The sequence below is a fragment of the Akebia trifoliata genome, chromosome 8, assembly GCF_017979445.1.
Source record: "Akebia trifoliata isolate Shusen 1 chromosome 8, ASM1797944v1, whole genome shotgun sequence".
Classification (NCBI taxonomy): Eukaryota; Viridiplantae; Streptophyta; class Magnoliopsida; order Ranunculales; family Lardizabalaceae; genus Akebia; species Akebia trifoliata.
This window is the reverse complement of record NC_141382.1, coordinates 6,019,915-6,037,206: the sequence shown is the minus strand read 5'-3', so window position 1 is coordinate 6,037,206 and position 17,292 is coordinate 6,019,915. Positions and strand designations below refer to the sequence as shown.

The 17,292-nt window shown below is 35.3% G+C and overlaps 1 protein-coding gene and 1 non-coding gene across 3 annotated transcripts; both read right to left on the bottom strand.

Annotated features, from left to right (window-relative positions):
- Positions 1-1,263: 1,263 nt before the first annotated feature.
- Positions 1,264-1,460, bottom strand: LOC147395728 (U2 spliceosomal RNA). The gene has a single exon (XR_015181239.1). It is a non-coding gene; the product is annotated as a U2 spliceosomal RNA (small nuclear RNA).
- A 1,587-nt stretch (positions 1,461-3,047) lies between these two features.
- On the bottom strand, positions 3,048-15,938 carry LOC147395727 (Galactose oxidase/kelch repeat superfamily protein). 2 transcript variants are annotated; one of them, XM_086450301.1, is made up of 3 exons: positions 15,726-15,938; positions 8,083-8,249; positions 3,048-4,433 (listed from the first exon to the last, which is right to left on the bottom strand). In XM_086450301.1, the coding sequence occupies exon 3, from the start codon at positions 4,371-4,373 to the stop codon at positions 3,330-3,332; it is 1,044 nt and encodes a 347-aa protein (XP_086306427.1). In that variant the 5' UTR covers positions 4,374-4,433; positions 8,083-8,249; positions 15,726-15,938; the 3' UTR covers positions 3,048-3,329. The 2 variants fall into 2 exon arrangements, with proteins under 2 accessions (XP_086306427.1, XP_086306428.1); XM_086450302.1 differs by lacking the exon at positions 8,083-8,249.
- Between the last annotated feature and the right edge of the window lie 1,354 nt (positions 15,939-17,292).

Sequence of the window (17,292 nt, the reverse complement as noted above, 5' to 3'; positions counted from 1 at the left end):
CCAGTAAAGATGAGGATGTTGAGATGAATGAGTGAAAAGATTATGAAAGATAATATTAGAAATGAATACACTAGAAAAAATATAATAACTCGAATAGGTAATAAACTAAGTGTAAGGAATTCAACACGAAATTCCCAACTTGTGAGAAACAAAAATAGAAAAAAAAACACACATCAAAAAAGAAAGCAATCACACGCACAAAACTGTATTTACGTGGTTCGACAACTTGCCTATGTCCATGGAGTTGCAGAGATTTCACTATTTTCAAGAAAAATTGCAAAGTGTGGCTCAAGTCCCAAAGACGACAACCAAAACCTTAAAAAAAATCTTAATCACCAAAAACGATTTCTATATACTACGCACAGGATTCACAATTGGTTACAAAACGGGCCCAAAATTTTTTCTTGGGGGCAATGCCCCTTGGGCCCCCAGGAGGCTTGTCCATAAGCGATCCGACTTGAACCGATCCACTCCATAGACTAAGCCTCAGAAAATATCAAATCAAAATATCACGCAAACATTATTCGGGTTGGATCGGGTTGGGTCATCAATCTGATCAAACATAACTAGGCTCCACAAAGCCAACACTAAGAAATTTAATTGAGATAGTTTGGGCATGTCAACGAAGGCCAATTATAGGTCTAATTAGAAGAAATGTTTGATTCAGTTGAATATCATAGAAGAGAGAGAACCTTAAGAACTTTGATTGAGATGATAGAAATAAATATGAAGTCACTCACAATAACAAAAGACTTATCTTACTTTGGATAAGACTTTGTTGTTTTTTTATTTAAATAAGTTACCTCATTAACAAATAAGCAAAGTATCAACTAAGAAAATAACCCTTCAAAGATAATTTATAGTCTATCAATCAAAATAAAGAACTACCAACAATCAAAATCATGCCAAAGAGCTGGTCTACCACCCTAAGAAATAATTTCATGGTATAAAAAAATTATCTCAAATTGTGCACAAAGAAAGCTAATCTTCCAAGAATGATAGGTTACTACTACAGTATTAAAAGTACATATTCTAAAGGATTCTACATCCAATACATGTTAGAGGTGTCAATGGGTCCCAATTTAATCGGAACCAAACCAAAACTGATATATATATATATATATTTTTTCTCCATTGATCTGATAATCAGAGCCAATCGAACATTAATTTCCTTATCTTGTCTATTTATAATCCCATACGTTGGGAGTCAAAAACCAAGGCCTTGTTTGAGGCCCATAAGAAAAATGTTGTGATTAGATTTGGTTGGCGTGCGCCAGGCCCATGCAATAGTGCAACGCAAAGGCGACGCTTAAGAGCCCCAATAGCAAGCTATTGTGGTGGACTCTACACCAGAAAAAAATTAATTTAATATCATGTGGGCCGATGGCCCACGTATCAGATATTAAACTGATAAGAACAGATACTACACTTGATCTTAGCCAAAAGGCCGAGAAAGGTATGAATTGGTACGTGTCTCCTTTCTTTTTTTATAGCCTGCAGAAATTCTTTCTTTTGTTAACTGACCGATGTGGGACTATTAGCAAACTACTGTTGCATAAAAAAAATATTACACATGGAAGCTACTCGCTCGAGTCATTGAGTTGACTCGAGTCACTGGACAAAGATTCAAGTGGATGATTAAGAAGGTTCATTCGATCAGTGGTAGCTCGTCTCAACTCCCATCAAAATTGAGTTGACACTTTGCATGAGACAAGGTATTTAACTCGGTTGACAATTATTTATTAATTTATATCTAAATCTAGATAATTAAAAAGGCCAGATAGTAGTGAGCCACCTCGTTAATTCTCAAAAAAATTTCGAAATTTTCAATTTTTTTATTATAAAATGAAAGTATTATTCTCCGGTTTATTTAATTATTTTGAATAATTCACATATTTTAAGTTTAAAAAAAAAGAAAAAGAAAGATTAAAACACATTCTTTTTACGAATTTTGTGATTTTTACGAATTTTAATAAATCTCAATTAAAATTTTCTTTTTAAAATAACTTGTTGTATGTTGTAAAGTATAAACTTATAAGATGTAATGTGTAACACAATTTTGGCCTTCAAGTGGTCATGCTTCAACATTTTGAAGGAATCCATTTTTTTACGTGAAAAATGTCTCTTTTATCATTTAAAAAATAATGACATGCCTTTAAAATTATTTAAGACACCCCTTTAATTTTTTAAATTAATGATTCATCCTTTGAGTTTAATCTTCTTTTATAAACCAATGGTATAGTAACGGCAATCCCCTTATTATCATCACCATCATTATTACCATTACCACTATATCATCACATTCACCAGCACCATACTATTAGCATCATTGTTATAGAATAAGAGTATTTGATTTTCGAATTTTTGAAATGAGACATATGATACACATATAAAGCATATACCACATATTTTTTGTTTATCGAATTTTTGACCGGATTTTACAACTCAAAATCGCATAGAACTCGAATTTTTCACGTATTCCAAATTGCTAACAAAGGTGAGCCAAGTACCACCTCAAGTGGCTTGAACCTAATCATCAAAGAGATGAAATCGATGTCTATTTCGATTTCGAAGAAAAGGTCTTTGGATGGCCGAACCATTTGAGGGCCATCAAAGAAACCCACATCAACATGACCCTTCCAACAATCGGTAGGACCAAGAGAACAATTAGAGCATACTCAACAGGTCGACCCACACGAAGAAACCATGAGAACTTCAAATTTATGGATATTCCATCTTAGTAGTGCAGTGCTACATCAAAATTTCCTCGGCATCATATCCAGCCTCCAAGCTCAATTTATTCTTCTTGGATCCATAAATATCGAGCACAATTAGTTTAACTAGCTCAGTAAGAACATGCATGAACTTCAAGCATAACCATGCATAAAATATCAAATGTGTTGCTTTTATTTTTTATTTTTCATATTTATTTTCATCCGGATATCGGTCCAATAAGGTGGATTTACATGAAATATATAAAAGTAATAATAATAATAACTCATGCATGAACTTCAAGCATAATCATGAATAAAATGAGAAAAAAAAAGTAGAAGAAATGAAAGGTAATATAGGATCTAAAATAGTTGATATAATTGTATGGGGTTAGTGGTGCCAATCAACCCATCTTTGTAGCTCCCTACAATTCCAACTCCTCTCAAAAACTCTTACAGAAAATTAAAAGAAAAAAAGGCTACCTAGGATTTACCTCCTCTCCAATTGAGAGATAAACCCAACAAAAGCACGACATCAACATCAAATTCTCGTGACTACAACAACCACCAAAAAAAAAAAGCAACTAAACCATGACCCCACCACAGTCTAGCTAACACCTAAATCCTCAGCACTGTACACCCAAGCATAGTTCCATGGCAAAGTGTCATAGGTGTCGCTTGGCGCCAACTTGGTCTCTCACTTGCAACTGTCAGGACATCCATATCAGACAGAAGTTTGATGTCTAAATTCCACTGGCCAGGTCCAATCACGCCTCCAATCATGTAAAGCTCGTCACTCAACCCAATCATCGCAAACCCAATTCGATTTTGAAATTCCGATGCTGATGCCATCACCTTCCTTGGCCTTTTCTCCGTGTCTTGCTTAAAAATGAATCCATGGCTTAACACGTAAAGCTGCCCACGAACCACAGCCATTGGACCTTGGAGCCACCCGTAGTCCTCCACAATCCAACGAAACACACTGTTTTCGAGGACTTGTACGGTCGATAGCCCCTTATGCAAGACATGCAACTTCCCACCAATCACCACGCCCGAGCAAGCCGAATTATGTGTGAGGTGTAGATCTGCTATGGCAACCCATTTATCCTTCTCGGGATCATATATTTCAGCCTTTGATATTGATTTTCGACAATTGGTGAAACCACCAGCAACAATAATCTTTCCATCCAACACACAACATGCGAACATTGCACGAGGGACAAGCATCGACGCTCGGCGAGTCCAGAGATGGAAGACAGGGTCGTATGACCAGACTTCATCAGTAGCAAAAGTGCCACCATGGTCACCCGTTAATGGGTCGACAGCATCACTCCCACCACCTAGCACAAAAAGCTTCCCCGTGATGGAGACAACACCAAAGTGTGCCAGATGCCTGATCTCTGAGGGCAAAACAGGTAGAGTCATCCAGAAATCTCTGACAGGATCATAAAGCTGCCACAAATTTTCAGGCTCGAATGCAGAAACACACAAGAGTTCCTCTGATGCCCCAACCTCGTGCCGGGCCTTGAAGAGCTCGGGACTTCGAAAGGCGTCTCTCCATGAGCGGCAAACGAGCTTCAAGTTTGGGTGAAGATAAAAGGGCACCCGTGCAAGGCACTGCAGAGCGACAGCATCAGGGAGACCATCAATTAATCCAGACATGATGGTGATTGGTACATCCCAGTCGTCTATTGCTTTTGCTGCCAATGTAGAGTGTACGGCCTGAGAAATCAAAGTTTATACAGCTCAGATGGAAAAAAAAAAACAAAAAAAAAAACAGCAATTATGGATAAGATGTAGAGACAGAATCAACTTTTTTTTATTCGTCACTGAACTAAGTGTGGACAGTACAAACAACATTTTACATCTTATTGGGAGCTTATAACATCATTTAGAAAATTGTACTTAAATATTCAATTTTATAAGCACATGCATGCTAATTCATAAAGTGAGCAATTTCTTTATGTTGTTGAACATCTAAGTGCAATTATTTCAAAAATTATACTTAAATGTTCAAATTTTAAAAGCACGTGCTCGAGTGTGGAAATTGAAGTTTCATGCTAACAGACAAAATGAGACATTTCTTCTTCTTATTGAACATCTCAGCGCAATTTCTCCAAAAACAAGCTCTAGATTTGAAACTCTTCATATTCAAGAAAATAGACACATTGCACATTTACATAGATAAGGTACTAGGAATGTGTCCAGAGATATTAATATATCTTTAAGAAGAGAACGTGTAACCACAAAAAAAAAAAGTATAAATAGGAAAATTTTTAAGCATAGTGGAACCTTCCATATAGGTGGAAACCTGCTATAGAATCCAAAATTAAAATGATTATGTATAGCTTACACCACGCTTCACTCTTCCAAGTAGAAACAATTTTATTAGAATAATGCCGAAGTGACCTTAAGATTGTACCTCATATCTCACTTTTCTGACGTGGAAGTGTGTGGAAACCATAGATACTTTTCATTGAGATACGAGTGAAAAAGTATCTATGGTTCCTACACACTTCCATGCCAGGAAAGTGAGATATGAGGTACAATCTTGAGGTCACTCCCGCATGACTCATTTTATTATGGAGATGCATGATAGCCACCTTTCTTACTTGTAAGATAAGATGACCGATGAATTGAACCAGTTTAATTAGAGGTGGAAAAAAATATGGATGAAGTGGTCACAGCACATGAAGCCATCTGACAGAACAAGCCCTTTTCTTTTTTTTTTTGCTAGGCAAGCAAGGGGTTAGTGGTCAACAGACATGACGGTGAGGTCAATGGGATTTGAACCTATCATGGGATCAAAACTCCACAAGCCTTTACCAACTTAGCTAAGTAGGCACTGTATTGACAAAAACACCCTAGTATTATTAAAGGATCTGTTTCAAATAGGATTTGGAAGTAAAGTGGACTTTCTTTCTTTAGATTATTAGTTACGAGGTACTGACACAACTCTAGTAGTTACAAACGAACAACTTGAAGAAGGATTTTGAGTTTATGTAAATTATGGCTATACGGGAGACTAGTGCAAGCCAATACATTGACAAAAGATCACATAACTCCAAGCAATATGTAAATCACTACAAAGACAAAACACTATTCACCAAAGAAAAAAATCTAGATTGATATCAAGAAACATTTTGTTCTTAACCCTTCAGTTTAAATCCCAATTTATATTTATCTTGTGCTGGTGCAAAACTAGTCAATCATGTACAGGTGTAGAAAGGCCGTGTCAAAGGAAACCATTCAGTGACAATGAGAGGGTTAGTTGCAAGTGCTGGTACAGCAAGGTGTATCCAGCCTTGGAATACACACATACAACACACGAGGAAGGTTTACCCTACAGGCTACTAATAAGGGTTGTCACTTTTGGGTTTATATTTTGTGTCTTCTAATAGATATCAGGAACTTTCGGGAATAAAAAACAGAAGTCTTTAGTAAATAGGTATGTGTTTGCATACAGCTTCTCAAGTGCTTCTACCTCCTTCCAGCTCTTGCAGGGAGGTAGGCAATGTTTGGATACCAGAAGCATACCTCTACTGCCTCTTGCGCTAAATGGTTTTAGTTCTCTCTCTCTCTCTCTCTCTCTCTCTCTCTACAAACGAGCTGACCTATCTCTATCTTCGTATATCTCTGTTTCAGATTTTCAGCCTCTCTATCTTTCTCCCCCTCCAAAAATGCCTATAACAGAGGACTAAAGGAGGAAAAAAATGGGATTTAGAAGAAATTTTATGTTATGTCTCATTTACAACGATAATTATATTTGAAGGATGTGGGCCATACATTTTCTGCTTGGTTGCAAAAATAAGAGAAGGTAAAAATTAGATTTTTGTAAGTTTGAAATTATATTTATCAAATAATATGGAAGTATGATTGAGATATAATGAAGTGTTAGATAGGAAGTAATGTAGTAAGGTGTATTATGACACATCAAATCATATTTCAGACTAGATCAAATTTTTAGAGATTTGGATTAAATCTGGCTGTGATTATTTCATTGGTAAGGATTTGTTCTATTTTATTATGTCACTTGTTAGGTCATGAGAAAATCCTTGTCATATTATTAGGTAGGAAGCAATGTTATAAGGTGCACTATGATAAACCAAATCATATTTAAGATTATATTAAATCTTTAGAGATTTGGATTAGATTTGATTGTGGTTATCTCACCGAATAGCATTAATTTCAACCATCAACCTCGCCTTTAGAAGTTTTTCTTCAAACATTTTACTTGCATTATCTTCATCAACTCTGTTTGCGATGTAAATGTCTTCTTTCATGATAGACGAATTTATTAAGAGGTATTGGTAGGTGGCATGACTGATTATAGTATATTATATCAAATGATATATTTTAAGGGCTTTTCTATAATATAAACTTTGATGTTGAAGTTTTTTTGTTTTTTTTTTTTCTGCTTATCGTGGATCCCCACCCTTCGGATGAGACTAATCCCATGGTCACACGCATTGCCCCCCGGATGTAGATGTCTACTTTCATGATGCCTCTTTGCACATCCACTACAACTTTATTGTGATCAATACATGACTTTATAATCAATAGGAACTTATCAAGTTAGATAAGGATTTTGATGCATTCTAATCCTATTGAATACAAGGGTATTCTGATCTTTTTCAAAAGTCGGTAGAAGTCAGGATGGTTCCAAAATACAACTCCAGCACATAAGTGCTTCTGATCAGAGTTTGATTCCCAAAAGCAATTCCAGCCCAGAGTACTTCTCCAGCTCCTTCAAAGAGAACTCCAGTTTCTACTCTTTGACAAAGTACTTTTGCTCTGGGTATCCACACAGGCCCTAGGTTTCTACTTTGTTTAGTTAATAATTAAGTCAAGAATTAGAGTAATATTGGAACAAAAATCCAAAATGAAGTTGTCAAAGAAATCTTTAAGCCCACCTTCATAAAATCCCACTCCACATATCCCAACACTCATTGAAGGAACTTAACAAGAAACCATCAAACCCATCTAGGCTAGCTCTATAACTCCATTCCCTATGTACTTCCTAGGGTTGCAAATGGGTCATGCTTTCTCCGAGCCAAGCTCAGCAGTGTCGGGCTGGGCCTAAATAGCAATGGACTGAGCTACGAGGGGATACTAAAGCCCGACCCTATACCCTATTATATGGGTTTCGGACTTGGGTCGGGCTAATAGGCTGGCCAATGTGTGGGCTTGACCTAATTTTTTTTTAAAAAATGCTTAAATATTTATAATTTACATTAACACCAATGCACAACTTTAAAAAATACTAGTTAAAATTAAATACTAGCTAATTAGAAATAAGAAAAAAATTGAGAATTAGGGAGGAGAGGAGAACTAAATTACTAGACTAATAATTTAAAAAATATGTACTAACCTCAACCTTGTGGAAATTGAAATGAATTTTCCAGAATTAAAATTGATGCTTGATGCTTGAAATTGGAAGTCGAATTAAAGGTTGATGCTTGGAATTGGAAGTTGAATCTCCACTTTAGTCTTGAGATCTTCAATCTTCACTTTAGCCTTGAATCTTTGAGTATTGAGCTTTGAGAATGAGAAAATAATTGATTTAGAGAGTGAGAGAGCTTTGAGAGTGAATTGATTGTTGGTAATAAAATTAAAGATTGAAATGAGTATTTATAAGAAAAATAATGTAAAATGACTTAATTTACCCTTCAATTGCAAAATAACAGTAATAAAATAAGGATATTTAGGTCATTTGCCCTTATAACAATTAAAAACCGATAACAAAATAGGGTCAAATATGTCTTTTTATTAAATAAATATGGATTTTATAAATATTTATTTAAAAAAAGGGGTTTATATTAATTTTATAAAAAAAATTGGGGTCAATTTAATCAAAATAAAAATTTGAATTTAATCATTAAAGCTTGAAAGGTAAAATTCCAATTTTAAATGAATTCCAAGTTCCAACGGTTAAAGTTTCAATTTTTGAAATTTCGATGGCGGGCCTACGAACGAACCGGGTAAAATGGACGGGCTTCAAGTTAGGCCAGGCTAGGGGAGTCAAAACCCAAGCCCGTCCAATGCTACATCAGGCTTGAGCATAGTCACCAAGTCGGGTTTCGGGAATAAGTCTACAAGGGAAAAATTCGATGAAATCGGAAAAAAGTCAGGAAAAAATCGTGCTATGTAATTGTTCCTACTAGTGGACATTCCTATGTTATATCATTAAGTTCCATATTAAACTAGAATGACAAATCACCAATTCCCCATATTGATATCATTTATGCATCCACAAACAAGTAACCACAGCTCCACAACATATTCAAGGTTTATACTATCCAAAATATAAAAAGAAGATGACAATTATGAGTCCAAATTAGGATTCCTTAACAGATCAAAAACATCAAATCAATGTCATTCTTATTTGCATTCTCGTTATTTTCGCATTATTCGTGATTTAATCGTGAAGTTCCTAAAAGTCGCATATTACTAAAAAAGTAGAGATTAAATCAGGGAAGGAAAAAGTCATGATTTAATCGTGACTTTTTCTATAAGTTGGAAACTTTGGTGACTATGGGCTTGGGTCGGGCAGGGTCTAACTTTGGGCCAGGCTTTGGTCCAGATTTGCAACCCTAGTACTTCCCAACATGTATGGCAACTTAATTATCACAAAATATCATCATAGCTTCTTATTTTTCCATGTCACAAGGTTTCCATCAACCATAGTGCAATGACCTGTAGTTATTTAGGTTGAGCCCAATCATTATCAAAATAACCCACAATCTCTAAATTTCTGTTCTTAGCAAACAAGATCCCCTTGCAGGGATGATTTTAGGCATCTGAGGATTCTATACACCAACTCAAAATGAGATATCAAGTCAAGTCACGATGAGATAAATCAGTTTCCCAAGCAATCTTCTGTACATTTCTAGATCCTTGAGAGGTTCACCACTGCTTAATAAGCTTTGTAATTTACTTCCATTTGAATGGTAGGTCAAAAATATATACCATAAACCATTACTTTAGTTTCACATAACTACGAATTGACGAAAAACTGAAACGTATAGCATCATGTATGATATCGTGATTAGTACCCTCAATGAACATTATCCACAATGAACAGTACAACTCACAAGAAACTCCAAAAATAACATTTCATTGCAATTAGATCAAGGAAGCAATCAGATCAAGAAAGTTGTTGCCATCATAGAGTTGCAAATCTGGCCCAAAGCCCGGCCCAATTTTTTTAGAGCTAAAACTCGGCCCGATGTAGCATTGGACAGACTTGGGCTTTGTCTCCCCTAGCCCGGTCTGAAGCTTGTCTGTTTGGCCAGACCCATTCGTAGGCCAGCCCATCAAATTTTGAAATTTTAACCGTTGGAACTTGAAATCCATTTAAAGTTTGAATTCCAACTTTTCAAACTTTAATGATTATATTTAAAATTTTATTTTAATTAAATTAACCACCCCTCAATTTTTTTATAAAATTAATATAAACCCCTCTTTTTTAATAAATATTTATAAAATTAATATTTGTTTAATAAAAAGACACATTTGACCTTATTTTGTTACCGTTTTTAATTGTTATAAGGGTAATTACGTAATTTGACCTAAATATTCTTATTTTATTATTGTTATATTGTAGTTGAAGGGTAAACTAAGTCATTTTACATTATTTTTCTTATAAATACTCATTTCAATCTTTAATTTTATTACCAAACAATCAATTCACTCTCAAAGCTCTCTCACTCTTTAAATCAATTACTCTTTCATTCTCAAAGCTCAACATTCAAAGATTCAAGACTAAAGTGAAGATTGAAGATGTCAAGACTAAAGTGGAGATTTAACTTCCAATTCCAAGCATCAACCTTCAATTTGACTTCCAATTTCAAGCATCAACCGTCAACCATCAATTTTAATTCTAGAAAATACTTTTCAATTTCTAGAAGGTTGAGATTGGTGCATATTTTTTAAATTATTCGTTTAGTAATTTAGTTCTCTCTCCTCTGATTCTCAATATTTTTCTTATTCCTAATCAACTAGTATTTTTTAAAGAGCTGCCTTAGTGTTAATGTAAATTATAAATATTTAAGTTTTTTATAATAAAATATTAGGCCAAACCCACACAATGGCCTGTCCATAGGCCCGCCCATTAGCTCGAATGTCAAGCCCGGCCCGAAACCCGTATATAGTAGGGCCGGGCTTGGGCTTTAGTATCCCCCCTGTAGCCTGGCTCGACCTAGCCCATTTGCAACCCTATGCCATCATCATCTAATTCTTGAAAAAGAAAACCGTTGAGATCTGATTTTTTTTAAGGATTCTAACCGGGTTTTATATCTAAAACTCACTCCACTGGCCTAATGTCATATAGTTTTGAGTAAAGTAATGTACAAGTAGAAGAATATGATGAGAGAGGAAAACCTTAAGGAGAATAATTGATTCTCCCTTAGATTTGCTTCATTATATATCCCACCCTCTTACATTACAATGAAATTAATAAACTACCACTTAAGTGGATTGTCACACATAAGGGACACGAAATGGTAAAAGATCTAATATCCACGGAGAACCTAAAGTCCCAAAACTACTCATGTTGATCCTACAATCTCCCTTGTTCTCCAAGACAATCCACTCATACTATCATGCGCTCATGGTCACACATAAGGGACACAAAATGGTAAAAGATCTAACATCCACGAACAACCTAAAGTCCCAAAACTACTCATGTTGATCCTACAATCTCCCTTGTTATCCAAGATGCACGCACACTCACGCGCACGCATACACACATTGGAACATCCCAATTAGCAACAAACACCATCTAACTCCATCCTATTGTGTGGTAAAGATATTGAGAATGCTCAAGACCAAAGCACTAATAACATCCACACTCTTATCCAATTATGAGAACCCCACCAACCATTCCCATGGTTGGAAGCTCACACCATCTAAAATTCCTCATACCGCTTCCATCCTTTTCAAGTTGGTCTCCTATTAACACAGGCTAATGAGGAGGCCCTCATTAGCCTAGGCCAACTCTCCCAACATTAGAAGGGACCACTTGTGTCTACAAAAAAACTCTTCCAAGGATTGGGTTAAGAATGTCGAGATTGTGTCTCTAATATCTCCAAAGACATCTTAGTCGCAAGCTGTACTTGGCCTAGTCAATCATACCTCCTCTCATACACCAAACTTGATTACCTAGTATAATTAGAGTTTTTGGGACCTTGTATTATTAGGGATCAAAATACCTTACCTTGTATTATAAGTATTCCTTAAAATAAATTAATAACAATAAAAAGTTAAGCTGTTCAAATTGGGTCTTGATCTCAAGTATGTGGTATAACTGCTCATAGACTTTACCAACTCACCAAGTTGGTAACTTCTTTTGCTAGTAATTCCCTCATGCTCTCTCACCAAACATGGCCCCACATGCCTGCCACATCTTCTAACACCACCATCAAATAATAAGCCACCAAAGTCTTCTAACAATTTGCAAAATGTCCTTCGGAGTTCCAATAAGATTTTGAAAAGGGGGTTCTTTCACATGTACATCACCTAACAACTGTAATCTTGGTTTTGTTGGGGGGGGGGGGGGGGGGGAGACACTCTACCCCCAATATATTCCTCGCCCTTTGATCCCCATATCAATAGTTCTAAGTCAAAAGTCCCTTTTTTGAAGGCGGTCTAACACTAGAAAGTCTAGGTTTATATAAAGTTTCTAGTAACTATTATTTGATTAGTTCTTTTGAAAGTATTAGAGTTCCTTAAGAAATGGAATATAATTATTAACAACACATATGAAAAAGTTATAACTTGTGTAAGAATAGTTGTAATAAGGCTGCAATAAGATCAATTGTGCATGTGTAGCTAAATGTAGGGAGTCAAGTAACATCATTTTCATAAAACAGTAGTAGCAAATATAAGAATATCAAGATGGATCAATAGTAAGACTGGGAAAAACAAAATTGAAAATGCGTACACTTGAGAAAATCTAAGAATAACTTCTACGGTAAAAAAAATATTACCCTCGTCTTCTGCCTTAAGTTTCTATCTTTGTTAACCTTCAAACACCAAGAACAAGATAGCATTTTTGGAGAAGTATAAGGGGGTGAATTTTTGGGTAGAAAAAATCAAGGATTTTCTATTAGAGACTTAGAGTTGAAGATATGAATTGGGCAAGATTGAATAGGTTAAAAATAATTAACCCTAGTTAAATAGCTTGAAGAAGATCGATTTTGGGGAGGAAACTCAAGGGTGGCTAAAGGTTAGAAACAACAACAGTTAGGTCCTTTTCCATTAATCTTCTAGAGTAGACTAATGTCAAGGTGGGTATGCCATCGCCCATCAGTTTGAAAACAGAAGGAGGTCCCTCAAATACTAACCAAAAAATGCAAGTGTATCTCTAAATCACCCAAAAAAAAAAAAAAAACCACAGATCCTCATTTTCTTTGACAACATAAGTGCCATCCAAATCATCTTAACATCGTATTTTTTATTTTTCTAAGTTTAACATCTTAGTTTTATCAGTGGATTAAGACTTCGAAAAATAATTATTTATTGAGAACCAAATATAATTATACCCAAGCTATATTTCATTCTCACAAGAAGAAATCACATGACATTATGCACACAACCTACAAATATAATCCTTAAGTTGACTATTAGGAATTAAGACTAATGCACTTTTTTCTGATTAAAAAAAAAAAAACTAGTGCACTTCAAATGGGTATTTTCAGTTTTCCACTAAACTTTTAAATAAATAAGGAACATTGAGACGCCCATATCATAGTATTGATAACAATTGTTGTTTGCTTATGCTAGGAACCAATCTTAGCTGCACTAACAAACGATTGATATGATGTGGCCTACGGAATATTACTTCTGAGAAAATAAGGTTGTTTGTTGGAAATTTCTACTTCTCTCAACTTTAAAAATTGGATGTTGAAAATCCCCAATCCAATACATTTCTTTCTTAGGTAGAGATAAGCAACTAAATTGGATATTGAAGTTTTATCTATTACTTCAGCTCCCAATCTTCAAGTGGTCTTCAGCAATCCATCTCATGCTCAGTAACTCTCAAAGCCACCGATTCTTTCTAGAATTGCATCAACACCTCTATTCCTCTGTTTTTTACTCACCTTTTGTAGTAGTTATCCTGATGCCTGTGCAACTTGTATGCAACACATATGATATGATTGATATCATTCTTACAACGATAGTCCAGTGCCTTCAAATAGCTTATTGTTGTTCTAGGGAGCAATTTGATGCAAAGAACCTTCACAATAACACTCTTATATAATTTCTAGTAGGCTCATGGCCTTTATTACATAATCGATCTCTTAAACTAATATGATTTTGTGTGGATATCGATGCATATTGAATTTAACATATGACACACATCTTGAACAAATTCAACACCCCATCCTTGTTGTTGATTTTAATACCTTGCATCAAAACCGATCTTCCTTTCTAACTCACAAAGTTGCACCCAACAATGTGTCTCTATCCCATATAAACTTTCTATGAAGCTGTTTTCTGAAACCAAGATGATTGTGTGCAATGTCAATGAGATGCATTTAATAGTGTGATGCCATTGGAGCGGGGTTCTCGGCTTTCAAACAGAATCTGTGGAGCATTACACCTTTAGCGATTTCTTGGGGGTTTGAAAGGAAAGGAACCTCATGCTATTTGAGGGGAAGGAGTCCTTGGTGCAAGATATCATTGTCTCCATTCTGGGTTCCATCTTCCTCAGGAGCAAAGTCTTTAGGGAATCAAAGAGGTCATCTTTGAAGATCTTGTAACAAAGTAGGAGTGGGAGTGGGCGTGTAGTAGTGTTGTGTAGTTGGTTGTTTGTTCTCTTTTTCTACCCTCTGGAATGGTCATCTCAACCATTCCTTCCACTTTTCTTTAATAACTATCTTTGACTTATAAATAATAATAAAAGATTTCTCTACGAGCTATATTTAGACCATGCAAAGCTATGCACATCCCAAGAATATGACTGCTAGTGCTCACACTTCACATTCAACCAGAAACAGAATTATCACAAAGCATTTGAAATTGGAGCAAGGTACACGTCATATTTTTCATAAAGAGGAATGCTAGCGTTACTTAAGTAAATAGAACAAAAGAACCCAGTTGTCCTCCATATACATATCTACAAGTAAGGGTGTTTTGGTAATTTAAAGCACCCTTGACCCCTTAAATGGATATGGGTCCAACACAAAGGGGGTGGATGTGTTAGTTCTACCTGCAAGACTGACACTGGCACTCCTCTTTTTATACACTACATTGCAAGAAATGCATTTCAGAGCAGAATTAACCAAAGAAAACAAAGTTACAGAAACTCCAAACCCAATCCATGAAAACAAACGCATTACTGTTGAGGAACATAATTCTCAATAATACCTAAAAGAAAAAGACAAGAACCCAAATCTTGAATTCGTCGATCCATCCATGCGTAAATCCCAAAAGATCACAGAGTTAGCACATCAAAATTAAATTGCACGTCCCAACCAAAGACCTACATTGATACTCCAGCATAAACACAACTCTTCACATTTGGAGAAAAAGGGCACCTCACATTTGTTACAGAACACACTTAAAAAACATGCATTTAAGGATATAAAGCACCAAACCATGCAAATCAACCGAAAATCAGACCGAAAAACTCCACAAAAGCCAACAAATTTCATAAAATCATGCAAAATTGAACTAAAATCTACAACTTTAACCAAACAGCCACATCTTAAATTCTTTCATCCATTCAGATAAAGACCCCAAAATCCAAAATGAAAACCCTAACACCCATTTCACCCACAAAGGCACAAACACTCCTTCTCTAACAGAAACAATAACAATTCCCAAATCTTTTCGCTTTCGGCCTAAAACCCACTTCAAATTATCTAAAAACAATTAATGGGTATTAATTAATTTAACAGACATACAAAAATAAAAGAGAATCTACAGCAAATAATGCACGAAAAAGGGGGAAAATGGATGAATTTCTGTGCAATTTGTTTCAGAGAGATGGAGAGGGAGGCGCTTTACCTTGAATTTGGAAATTCGATGAAGAAGCAGAAATCTTGGGTCTGTTCTTGAGATTTTTCAGGTTGAAGGAGAGACCTTTGAAGAGGTGAAGAACAGAGAAGTAGCGTTGGATTGCGTCTGAAGATATCCCATCTGTATAAGCGTTTCTCTCTTCTAGTCTTTTAACATGTAGAAGGAAAAATGGAGCTTAGGACAACTAAATTGCTCGGTGGGCGTATATATCTTAACCTGCGCTTACCCTAATAGAAGAGAGAATATTCTTGTTAATTAATGCTTGTTTGGTGTTTTATAATGAAAAGTCTTAAATAATTGAACAAACGCCATGTAGCCATTCCACAAATAATTCACAAAAATCCGTTTAAACTTTTTTCTTTCTTAACACCCCCTCGATCCCTTCTAATTGGTGATGGGGGCGGAGCCAGGATTTTATTGTAATGGGGGTAAATTATGGTTAGTTGTATAGTTGAAGAACTTGAAGATGAATGGTTTTTTTTTTTATTTTATTTATGAAAAGTATAATATATTTCAAGGAGAAAGAAAAAACAGAATACAAGGAGCCCGAGAAAACCTCATAAAAAGCAACAAAGAAGAAGAGCAAACAACATCAATGATTACATAAAGAGTTCCATCTAAAAATAAAATCATCAAACGAAGTTCCCACGAACTCTATATTTTGTTTGGACCAAAGGTATAAGAAGCCTAGAATCTCTAAAAAACTTGTATGAGAGCTTCTAATCTTGCCATTAAACACCCTATGAAGATGAAGATGAATGGTTTTAGGGAGAAGTTCTAAGGTTTTTGGTTAGAAGGTGAAGAAAATGATATTTAAGTCATTTACAATTAGTATATGAGAAGGTCTAATCAAGAGGCAATGTCATCAACGAGAACTTGGAAGGAGGGTGGGACTTGGAGAGAGGTGAGAATGTGGGGACAAATGGGGCATATAATTAATTGAAAATATAGGAGTGTCTCAAAGTTTTGTGGGGGCAATTGCCCCCACCAGCTCCTTACTAGCTCTGCCCTTTATTGGTGAGATTGATGATTTAAATGATCAAGATTGATAATTCAAATCATTGAGATCAACTTTTGATCCAATCATTGAGATTGTCCTTTTTCAACTATCATCATTGACGATTATAAATTTTCGATTTCAATGATTGAAAATGAATCATTGAGGTCAATGATTCAAACATTGAGATAGATGATTTAGATGATTGATCTCAATAATTTGAGTTTAATGTTTAGCAATGGAGAATTAAGAAAGAAAAGCTTGATTGAGTTGTCAAGTTGTCGTCCCAAAATTAAGGGTGCATTCAGAAAGATGTCCCTATTGATGTTCTATTGAGAAATTTTAGGGTTTTTCCGGCAAAATGCAAAATGAGACTTACCCTTTCTTTATTAAATTAGTTCTTTGTTAGAGGTTTTGTCCACTAAATTTTTCTTCTTCACTAAATCAAATTATCTTTTAGGATTTTCTTTGAAATTTTATCATTAATGTACCTCTATTAAAACTTTGAATTAATTTTAAAAATCAAGTTTAAAAGCTACCATTTAATAAAAACTATTA